The sequence below is a fragment of the Callionymus lyra genome, chromosome 7 (assembly GCF_982586985.1).
Source record: "Callionymus lyra chromosome 7, fCalLyr1.hap1.1, whole genome shotgun sequence".
Classification (NCBI taxonomy): Eukaryota; Metazoa; Chordata; class Actinopteri; order Syngnathiformes; family Callionymidae; genus Callionymus; species Callionymus lyra.
Window position 1 is genome coordinate 10266921 of NC_141824.1, and position 12347 is coordinate 10279267.

At 41.8% G+C, this 12347-nt stretch overlaps 1 protein-coding gene across 2 annotated transcripts in view; it reads left to right on the forward strand.

The window, feature by feature from the left end:
- epha4l (eph receptor A4, like) overlaps nt 1-12347 on the forward strand; it is a 50201-nt gene that overhangs the window by 25772 nt on the left and 12082 nt on the right. For both annotated transcript variants that reach the window (XM_087794968.1, XM_087794969.1), the window contains exons 5-9: nt 2071-2406; nt 8093-8217; nt 8299-8458; nt 10099-10210; nt 12151-12209. In XM_087794968.1, the coding sequence (XP_087651094.1) occupies nt 2071-2406; nt 8093-8217; nt 8299-8458; nt 10099-10210; nt 12151-12209 (792 nt within the window). The remainder of the gene's footprint in view (nt 1-2070; nt 2407-8092; nt 8218-8298; nt 8459-10098; nt 10211-12150; nt 12210-12347) is intronic.

The window sequence follows — 12347 nt, forward strand, 5'->3', positions numbered from 1 at the left end:
CTAAATACTTTTAATGTACAAAATATATATTGTAAATAAAAATATATATAAAACATATAGTTTTGTCCTATAATAGAATATTTTAAAGCCTGCCAAGGCAACTTAATAAAAGTATTTATAGAATTTAAAGTATCAATGAATCCTCATCAACACAGCGTTGGTACTTTACTCAAAATTATCTAAGATAGAGAAGAGCCAGAGACCCTCTTTTCGGTACTTATTCCATCGTTATTAAAGCATCTGGCGTCACGATTAGGATGTTCGACCACAGAAATCGCTATGGATAGTTGAAATGATCAAATTTGACCTAATTAGTCAAAAAACATTATTTATTTACAAATAAAAGAGAAAAGAGCTGAGCTCGCCTGCTCTGTATGTCATTTAAATAGTTATTGGACCGATTGGTTGATGTCCAGTCGTAAAAAGAGATCTAAAAAGTACCATTTATTTATTTATTTTTTACATTTTGGGTGGTGGTGTGCCTCATTTTTTTCTTAAAAAAAAAGTGTACCTTGGCTTGAAAAAGGTTGAAAAACACTGCGCTAGAACACGACTAACCCTTGACATCTACACGTCCGGTCTCCGACGTAACCAAACCATCATGGGATGGTAAAACTACAAAAAAAACTTTCTTTTACCTCCCCCAGAGGTGGTTGGCGGGGGGGGGCGCTCACACCTCCCACACTTCTGCGGCGTCTCCGCGAAATCATTCATCGCCGCTCGGCTCCTCCAAAAATAACACTGATAATTAATTTCCGTTGCGGAATCATCCGTCTGCGGGGCCGACGAGCTTTTTCATATCATTAGTCAGCGCGCGAGACAACACAGGCAGCGAGAGTTAAGTCAATTACTGCATCTGATGTTGGAAGGCGACTAAAAAAAAAAAAAAAAAAAACCCTCACATTAATTACAATCCAGCTGACAATGGAAATTGGGATTGATGAGTAGGAGGAGCTTGTGTCACATATCTGCGGCGCTCTGGATCTTCTAAAATCCACAGTGGGGTAGGACTTGGATCAAAGCAGGAACTTAATAACAGGCCCCAAAGCAAACTGTCTAAGGTTATTGAGCGGGTGCCATAAAGGCCGACAGTTAGCAGCAGGCCCGGGCGCTCTGCCACCTCCACATGACTGGATACATGAATGGGGGAAAGAAAGCTGCTAGATTGGATTTCCGTCATCGTGCGGAATTAACAGAGGAGGAAACCCGATCTTCTCTTGGTAATAAGCTGGACATTAAAAGGAAATTTAAGACGCTTTAATAGTTGATGAGGGAAAACACCAGGTTTTAATCTTTTATGTATTTATGCGACCCACCCAACTGCTGGAGTGTTCCCCAGAATCTCGAGATGTAAAGCTCAGATAGAATGTGGCAGGAGTCGCGCATTCTCTGAATAAACCCTCGCAGCAAGAGGTAGAAATTCACATAACTTCATGTCAGGCATTTTTTTTTGTGGGGGGGGATTGACTTTTTCTCCCATTGGTTTCACTCTGAAGTTCAAAGGTTCTTAAATCTGGAATCCAATAAAAGCAATGTCCAATTTTATAGGCTTTCAAATCTCTTTTTTTTCTGGTAAGATTGTTTTTCTCTGGTTATTAATGCTGTTTTCTTTGACTTTTTAGTGTTTCTGACTAGTGTGAGGAAAACTGAGAAACACATAATTATTCAATTTATTTTAGGAATAATATCCAACTAATTATGATTAAGATAGATAGATAGATAGAGATTGACTTTATCAATCCCTCTGGAGATCCTTTTCGGGAAATTGTGTTTCCTGATATCATAAGAACAAGAACAAAGTGCAAGGGATGAAAAGTGCAACAATAAAGAACATAGATCAAAATAAAGAAAATAGATCAAAAGGTAATTAGTAAAGGATACAAAGGAAAAGGGATACAAAGATGAACCTAAAATACAATACAGTCTAATATCACGTGGAATGAATGAGTCCCTGAGTCTATAAGTGTTGCATTATGGGAGGAGCATTCCTACATTTAACTTGAAATAGTGACGAATGACTCCAAACTGCTCTCATTTCGTCTATTAATGATCGTTTTTTCTCCTTTATAGGACCTCCGACGGCGCCACTTCACCTCATCTCGAATGTGAACGAGACGTCCGTGAACCTGGAGTGGAGTCCGCCTCGCAGCTCGGGCGGACGCCAGGATCTGACCTACAACGTCGTGTGCAAACGCTGCGGGCCGGACGGCCGCCGCTGCCAGGCGTGCGGCAACGGAATCCACTTCAGTCCCCAGCAGCTGAGTCTGAAGGGAAGCAGGGTGTCCATCAACGAGCTGCAGGCTCACACCAACTACACCTTCGAGGTTTGGGCGGTGAACGGGGTTTCGCCTCAGAGCCCTGGACCGGAACAGGCCGTGTCGGTGACCGTCACTACCAACCAGGCCGGTAAGAGGAAGAGAGAGTGGGATTGCTAGTGCAAGAGTGGAGTGACTGTTGGTGGATAAAATTGTATTTTAAGAATGATCATGAGCCATAAAGAAATGTAATTTACAAATGGAAATTGACATAGGTCTCTTAAATTACTTGTATTGTAAACTGTATTTCTCAAAGGATTTTCAAGTACTTAAATGAAAATAATTAACAAAATTATTATCAAAAACAATACATATATGAATGTAGTAAAGATCAATATGTGTCAACATTTATTCAGTCATGTAAATTACATAAAATTTGAAAGAAGGTAGTAGGGAATTTCACAATTGAAAGAAAATATTGGTTGTATAACAAAATATATAACAAAAATATATATTTAAAGAAATATATTAATGTAAATTGCCTTAGAGAGGACAATTGAAAATGTAAACTAGAATCTTAAGATTTATTCAGCAACAACATTTCTGTTTCACAGTCCTTTTTGCTTTTGTTTTCTCAAAATCTCTAAAACTTAGGAGACACACATATACAGAACACCATCGTCAGCATACAATTAAATACATACATAAATAGACACTGATCACTGTATGCAAAATAATGGCCAGATGGGAAATAAACACTTAATTCTATATTTTAATTCTTCTGGAAGCTAAAAATCAATCTAGGATCTATTTCTATGTGTATGATTGTAATGTAAAGTGTAGAAAAATCACACAAAAAAATAGATTACGGTTTCCCCGCTGCCTCGAAGAAATACAGGATCATTTTTGTATCCTGCTGTTTGGCTTTAAATCTGCACGCCCAGATATGTTTATTCGGAAAATAAAAAAGAAAGAGGGGTTATTACTGTGGAGAATGATGATGGATTCTGTGCGTGAGGGAAATGGATTTCTGTATTCAGCATTTTCCTCCAGTTTTGACATAATTATGCTAAAGTTGCCCATGGTAGCAGAATAAAGGGTTAGCCTCTAAATTTAGCTCTTGAGCTAATGAATTGTATGAGCTCTATTGATCCACTGAGGCTTCATTACAAATCCTGCTGGATTATCCAAGTATTTTCTATAATGATTTAAGTTGAATACACTGGGATGCGGGAGAAGCTCTTACAAACTTAGAGGTACCTTCCATGCCTTTCTTTGTTGCTGTTGGTTGTTGTCCAACCTTTTTTTTTTCATGACCCCGGTCCTTTCTTCTCAACCCTCCTCTTATGGCTGATCATTACTATCCTCTTCTTTACGGCTCCACTCTTGGGTGGCGAGCTAAGTGCTCCTTTGTGTCGTTTTCATTGCTAATTTCCGTCCCTGGGAAAAGCGAATATCGTGAATAGGGCCCGCACCAGCAACTCGAGGACACAGTGGGTTGATTTATCAGCTGAGGTCAGGAAGGTAGAGATGAATGGATGTGCTCGCTGCCAGAGAGAGAGCGGTGAACACTGCCGGACAGGCATGTGTGGGAGCTTTAATGGAGCACACCCTTGAGTCCAGACTGAGGCCCTAATAGTATGTCAGGATGGCCACCCAAAAAAACAACCACCGAAGACGTCGTATCACATATGCGGCTACGTCCCCCGTGAGGTTTGCTGCGGGCTAACGTGCTGACTCCAAGTTGTAAGATATAAATGATGTTGCCTTTGGCCCGTCACTGGTGCATGTTTCACGACTGTTCCTGGGGATTAGTTGTGCGACGCCTGCAGCTGGATACACCATGTGTGTCTTAGCACATATGAAGGACTCACTCAACATTTATATCGAAGAAAAACCTTTGCAATCCAGATCATCTACGTTTATCTTTAACAATGTCCTTTATGTGTCTCGTAAAATTGTGTGTGTCAAAGAGAATAGCTCCAGACTGATTGGATTTCTACTTGCTAATGCTCTGTAGGGGTTTTGGAATCTCTGGTTTCAGCCCCCGGTAATTCCGCCAGTCATCTGTGGCTGTCCCTCCCCTCATCCAGACACCGTGGATTACACATTTATTATGATAGATTTATTAGGATTTACTAAGACCGCGGAAAAGACGCCTCCACTGCAGCCCATAACGGTTCAGGTTTCGGGGAGAGCCCGGGATGGGATGTATAGGCAGGTTGGAGGAGGGAGGTTTTTATGGTAGTTAAATTGATGATGTTGCCCTCAACCTTACTAGAGGACAATACATGCTTGCAGATCTGTGACCAGCTAAACATTTGTGTCACTATCGAGAGGTCATATTCCCCACGTCTCAACAATTGCCATAAATCAAGTGGGGAGTAGCCCTTTCAACGGAGGTCTGTACGGAGAGGGCGGAGAATCTAAAGGGGGGGCAGTCCAAGCTTTGAAGTGACCCCTGGCTGTAAATGGATGCCCCTTTACAGCATGTGTGTACGTGTGAGAAAGTAGAAGACAGAATTGGAGACCGAGGCGTTAATGTCCCAATACAAAGTGCTTGGCAGGCTTGAGTGACGAAGAGTGAGTTAGTGCCGAGGAGGAAGATGTGTGTGGGCAACACATGTGTCTGAGTTTCCTTTTTCGAAAGTGTGCTAATTTCCACCCCTGTGTCAGAAGAGACGCCGTTTTATATGATGGGGTTTTTGAAAGAACAGCTTTTGATACGCTTAAACTCCAGCCCCATGTTTTTTTTTTTCTCTGCCTTATATCTGGTTTCAATCTGGCAACCACATGTGAAAGCGGACATTAGTCTCTTAACTATTATCGACCACATATTTGCACGAAGGCGAGCGCTGACCATTGAAGGGCTTGGCCAAACAAGAACTCGCCGTAGAAAAAAAGGTTGCCAAGTTCATCTTTTAGTATGACTCTGAAAGTAGAACTAGCAGCCACAGAACGTCCAGACAGTTCTTTATCATATTCTTTTCCCGCTTATCTGAGGTCTGGTCCGCTTATACAGGTCCAGCTACATCATCCTGATCTTCACGGTGACCCCCAAGTTGTCCCTGTTCTAGCTGCCCCCCCTTCGAGTCCTGGGTCTTTCCTGTGGCCTCATACTGAGTTGGACATGCAACGACCAGGATGCATCCAATTCGACGCCCAAGCAACCTCAACTGACTCCTCACTATGCAGAGGAGGAGGCGCTTGACTCTGAGGCTTTTCTGGGTGGCCCTGCTTCCCACCCTGTTTCTAAGGGCCATTCCAGTCGCTCTGTTGAGAAATATCTTCTGTTGTTTCATGACCAAAGATGATGTAAGGAACGTACTATACATTGACATACTGGGAGCTCCACCCCAACCCTATTTAAAAGGACATATTCTCTATTTTTCACAGTTCCTATGATGTGAATTCTGTCCGTCCAAAATAATGATTCTAGCTATGTTTGGTGTAATGAGGTGTTCGTGTTCCCGTCCCCTTTCTTTGCGAGAGCATTGTTATGAAATGGGGCTTGAATATTCATAACCTCCAGGCTTATTATTTCGCTCGCGTCTCGAGCCCACACACTGTGGAGGCAGCGAGAAATTACACATCGCATTCATTCACGGGGGTGCCAGCTAGTCTAGCATGGCCGACACCAACCGCCGCCTCAGGTGAAGATTTCCTCTCTTTACAATAGACGCTAGGTTTAGTCTTACATCGGCCCACTGCATTGACGGTTATCATTATCCCACACAGCGGCCTGTGGATCTGTTTTTTGTTATTCGCCTGACTAATTTGTCTTAAACACGTAGTAGATCCTGGGCTTGATGGATGACTTGTTTGGAGTCTTCCAGGGAACTTTAGAAGGGACCACTCTTAGAATCACTCATCTTTATCCCCACATTAGCTAAGGCAGGAATAATAACGCAACAAGAGAAGCAGAACACAATTAAATCGCCATATCTGTCATCTTTGGGGGAATGATGGATGTGTGGATTTCCTAGAGGGAGTGGAAGCCTGTGACCCTTATGGGTTTTTACATGGAACATCCTCAGTGTGTCCCAGGGGTGCCTTCAAATAGGCTCTCACTGCTGGGTAAGATTGATCGCGGGATCCGAAATGGCTGCCGTCTAATTGTTTAACAGAGACGCAACACATTAGGCCAACGGGATGACCCAACCTCGGGTTAATCCATTTACCAATAGATGACTGCAATCCCATCCCTCTTCATCCCCAGCTCAACCATGACCAGTTGTCCACCCTCCCTGCTGTCCCGTCACCCCTTTTGAAACCCAACCCAGAGCCGGGTGCTTCAGATTGCAGGCCTGTTTGAACTCAATCCTCAGCTAAAAGCCCGGTTTTGTCCGTGCTAGCAAGAACGCTAGTCTCCCTGGAGCCCTGGCAGTGGAGATGTCTATAATGCGTGAGATAATCTAATAGTAGTTGTTGAACCAGAACCACTCATTAATCATTCCACAGTCTTTTCTTTTAAAAAAAAAAGAAAAGCAGATGGTCTGAAACACGGAGGGTTACAGTACCACTGAGGTCACATGCTTCCTCCTTGTGAACTTTAAAAGTCCACAAATAAGGGCGGCAGTTTTGTGTTGTTGTTATAATCATAACAAAAGAAAGCTTCTATAGGATCTTAACAGGAAGTGCTAGCGATGGCAGGAATGTTGTCGTCTTTGGTTTATTACGTCGACACCTGCCGTGGCATGAATTTTCTCACTTGTTCAGTTTGGCTCCTTTTTTTTTCTCTCAGTTTGTATTTCATCAGCTTCAATACTATGTATTTTATGGGTGTGTTTTTTACCCTGTCAAGGGTGTCTGTGACCCAATTTGAGCCGTGGCACTCTCCCTGAAGATAGAAGTTTGATTTGCGCAGCAGTGACACCCCCGTGGGAGGAGACGAGTGTAAGCCATTATCTGTGCTTTAACCTTCACATGTTAAAGGCGGCCGAACGCAGATAGCAAGGCTGCTTGAAATATGGCCTCATTATCAGCGGTAGCAGCGAGGGCTCGCGATAAGATCGCTCGCTGGGGCTTTAATGAAAACCAATTGATTTGCGCTCTGAAGACTACAGAAAAAAAAAAGCTGCTGCGTTGAGCTCATTTTGTGATTTCAGAAGCAGACGTGTTTGTAGTGTTTCCCAGGGTGACCTGGAAATCTGCTGAAAGTGAAGTTTGATATAATCGTAGACTGTAAAAGTGTGAGCTACACATGAAGAATACCATCAGCATATCTGCCAAGTATTGGACTAGAAATATGTAACTATTCAGACTCTTTTCTGCTGAAGCAAATATTTCAGTTGTGGAACTTCACATACTAACCTAAAAAGAGGGTTTATATTATTTAAATAACACTTTACATTAAGCTGAAATATGGTGCTTGAATGTTTATTGTTTGGCTCAGATATTTCCATTGATTGAATGTTTAAAAATTTAGATTTTTCTTTTACTTTACTTAAATGAAAATGTCTGTGTTATTAAACAGAAATAAACTTGTGTGTGTAATGTGGAGAAATGGATCACCTTAAACTTATATTCAATAGAATATCGTTATTTAATTATTTAATGTAATGTCACTTTTGAGTCAGATGTAAGTAAATTTTCCAAATTTTATTATTTTTCTTTATGTTTTCCTATGTTTGCAGCAAAAAAAAACGTAGCAATTGTCACAGTGTCAATATAGATATTGTATTTATTCATTTTGATATTGTGACCTAAAGAAATGGAATTTATTGGCAGTAAAGAAGGACAACCTGTTGTAATTTTTTGTATTTGAAACTGTGTTAAGAATATTTCATTTGACATCTATTAAGTACTAACCATAGCTCAACCTGTCGCCTTCACAGCTCCATCTCCCGTGTCGTCCATCCAAGCCAAGGACATCACGAGACACACCATCTCCCTCGCCTGGCAGCCCCCAGATCGAGCCAACGGGGTCATCCTGGAGTACGAGGTCAAATACTATGAAAAGGTACGTCGGTCTACTTCGACATAAACACACCCCTTTTAAAGATAAAACTGAAATTACTTAACCTAAATAATATGCTTTTAGGACCAGAACGAAAGGAGCTACAGAATCATCAAAACCGCATCCAGGAACGCCGACATCAAGGGACTCACTCCTTTAACGTCGTACGTGTTTCACGTGCGCGCTCGTACGGCAGCCGGCTACGGGGAGTTCAGCGGACCGTTTGAGTTCATGACCAACTCCGGTGAGTAAAACCAGCGTCGTTTCTCCCACTGCTGCACCACACCATTCCTCACAAGTCCAGAATTTCTTTTTTTCATAAGTTGGTCTTCTCGATTGTGGAGACATCCGTCAAAATTGCTGTCGTCCGCGAACGATAAATGATAATGGTCCTCCGGTACCTGAATGGCAATTTAAGGAACCTCCATTATTCAACTTGGAATGGGTCTCAGCGGATGTGCTGGCTTTGGAGTCATATTTTATGGATTTTTTGAAGAATGATGTCATTTTTATTCACAGTTAGAAGATGCTGATTGCTGCATTTCTGTGGTGTGACTTTCATGTGGTTATGCTGCTGCCCAAAAAGTGACCTGAAAAAAGTCTCAATACTGGGATTCAATTGGTGAAATGTCAGCAACATTGATCAACAAATCAAACTAATCTTTCTCGATTATGTTTCATTTTTAGGCTTTCTCTTTTGATGGAATTATTTAGAATATTCCGTTCAAAGTTAGCTACCTCTGAATTAGCTTTTGCACATTAGCATGTAGGTCATGATACTGAGCAGTGACTCACACACACGCAAATCGACGACTCACACCAAGAGCGTCGTGGAGTAAGTGGCGCAACTGGCGCTTTGTGAACAATCCCAAGATTCTTGCTGCAATTAAAGAGAACAATGCCTGCGAAAGTGTTCATTAACAAGTGCAAAGACTTCCCCAAGTTAACCTCTCCTTGTCCATGTTGTTGTGTGACAAAACACAAGTCTCAGAGTTTGTGTCCTGGTGTGACTTAATATGCATATTTCAGTTTGTGTTTACTTTAATTCGGATAGCGTTTTATTTATGGAAATTGACAAGACACAGTTTACTTTTATAACTGGTTTCCTGCTCAAACGTTCACAAAGGTCCTGCGAGATGGCACTAAAATAGGATTGAATATATAAACATATATAACTTTGTTTTTGCGCCATGAAACCGCTACCTCGCACTTTGTATAATCATCATAAAAAATGGCCTTTATTTAATTTTCATGCGGCAAAAACAAAAATCGTGTTCCGTGTTTGGTAGGAATCACGAGTGACTTCCTTTCCAGGATGTCCCAATCTCCTTATATATACGCTTTTAGCTTTTCTCGTAAACACATTTTTGGAGCAATTAGGGTTAAGTTTCTTTATCACGGACGACATAATCTTATCTGGAGCTGGTATTGAACCCATAAGCTTTGCCGCCCAGTCTCTCCCCTAATGTCCTCTAAATGGATGCTTGAAAATAACATGTATTTTAAATTCTATTTCAAAGTCATGGCAACGGAAGCGTTTCTTCCATGAGTTTTGATAACAGACGCGCTAATCGCTGCAAGAAAAAACAAGGCAGGATTCAGGGTTACACAAGCACACTTGAAGACCAGGTGTCTCTTTGTAATGCAGATAGGACAGTTCCGCATGATAATGACGCGGTCAAGCACACATCCTAATGGGCTGCTGTTGTGTTTCAATGAGGCGGCGACAGTCGATCTTTACTGCGGGAATCGTAAACTGGAGGAGAAAAAAAAAGGAAGCAAACACTGAGCGTGTTTGAAGAAAGCGTGGCCGAGGTCAATGAATGACAAACAGTGCACACTTTCATTTGATATTCATTTCTTCTCCTTCCTCCTTCTTCGCAGTGCCGGCCCCCATCATCGGCGACGGCGCCAACTCCACCGTCCTGCTGGTGTCCGTGGTGGGCAGCGTGGTCCTCCTCCTCATCCTCATCAGCGCCTTCGTCATCAGCCGGAGGTGAGCGCTTCATCTCTTCTATCTGCTTCCTGTCACTTCCTCCTTTTTCCCGCCCCCACCTTTTTCGAGACATCTTCCTTCGGGCGGCGAAAAAAAAAGTAGCTTTTGGGAGAGATTTGGACGTCACTCACAAACAAACACAGACGGGATGAGTGACGACTCGCCACCCTCCGAGCCATGATGGACAGCTCAGACGGGCGGAGGAGATGCAATCAGCGACCCCCGTTTTACTCGCTACATCCTTCCAAGTGTTTTTTTTTGTTTGAGATACCAATGATCTGCTCAATATTTCCACCCGTGGCGAGGACAAAGGAAGGAAGTGAGGGAAGGAGGAGAACGAGTTAAGTGAGCGAGCGGAAGCAGGTGATGGACAGAGACGGAGGCATCAGGTGGATTCGAGGCGACCCAATCTCGGGGTGTTAACCGGCGTTGCCGACAAAAGCGGCCGCCCGCACAGCCGGGATTACATGCAGATGGATCCGCATCACCTCGGGGTGCTAACCACGAGAGGACTATAGGAGGGAGTGAATCTTTTCCTGTCTCTGGAGCGTTCGGATGACGGGGGAGTGTTGATTGCAGCCGTGTCCTTATTTTCCACGTGATTGCTTCGCTCGCCGACCGAAGCAGGTGGCGCCGTTTGACCCCCCTTTTTTTTTTTTTGTTCATATTCATGTGACACTCGATTGTCATTGTGCCGCCGAGGCCGTCCTCCTGATTGCGGGGAGGGACGGTAATCACGTCGCCGTCGTTTACTGTAGAGAAAAGACAATGTCTGCCAGATGTGCTCTGCTTCCACCCGTGACCCCCAGACATCGATATGAGAACAGGTGCCGGACTTCCTCGGGGATTTGAGCGCGACGTTAAACTGTTGCCGGTCGATGAATCGATGGCACATATATTTTTTAAGGAAGTTAAAGAGGAGAGACAATTTACTTTATAATGAATGACCGACTGGTTTTTCATGTACAGATGGTGGTTTTGGTTCAACTATTATCAGCGTAAGGAATTAATTAAGATTAAAGGCAAACACTTTAACTTAAAAACCTTTTATTTTTGTTTTGTGCTATATATTTAGTTTGTGTGAAAGACAATTAAAGAGTAAAACATGTTTTCTTTAATGAACTAACATAGACAACCTTTTTTTTTTAAATAAAGCTTTTAGGTATAAAAACATGCATTTTATTTTGTTTTTGATCAAATAATTTAAGTATTTTGTAACCCCTAAAAATGAAGCAGTTGAATATATCCAACAAATGCCAAAATAGCAATTTAAAATATAAAGATCACATAGGTCAGCTCATGTTCATGACTCATGATATTAATAATAATAAAACTTATTTAAAAGTATCGTTTTCGAGACTCCAGGTCACTTTACAGACACATTCAAAAACAGTAAAACACATAATAAACAGAAATAAAACGCACTATAACATAATAAAGCAGCAGCAATGGGAAGAGGATAAATATCAGATAAGAATGAAGATTGAAATCAGATGCAATAGGCAGTTTTAAGTTGTGATATCAACTGTAACTACTACTACACTGCTGTTGGTAAATATGATGTTTCGTCTGTTTTTATCTCAGATAACTTTCAGAAAACATTGACAATCTGACATGAAACCAATCCGTAAATATTTATGGTTTTCTGAAGTTACATTTGAATCTGAATTTACTTGAATTAAAAAAACAAATGAAATCGCTAAAATAAATCAAATTCCATGAACTGTAGTGAACTTTTTCTTTTAACATTTGATCCAACATGAATTCAGAACGTTACTGGTAAATATTTCAACTCCCGGTTCACCCCTGAAGATCGAGTGCTTAAATTATTGAAGATTTCATCGTATTTTGTGTGTTATAAAGTCATTTGAAAATAAGATTCCTTGTTGTTCGAGTTCACTCTTGACTCCCACTGACCATCCTCCTGTCTTTGCCCCTAGAAGGAGTAAATACAGCAAAGCCAAGCAGGACTCGGATGAAGAAAAACACCTGCATCAAGGTGAGAGACGCACATCCACGACCATGAAATTAAAATATGTTATTCCTCTGTGTGTTACCAACTGCAAATGAAAGTCGGGGAAATAATGAAAGGGACGGAGGGAGGAAGCTCATTATGAAGACATCAGCGTTGGTATTA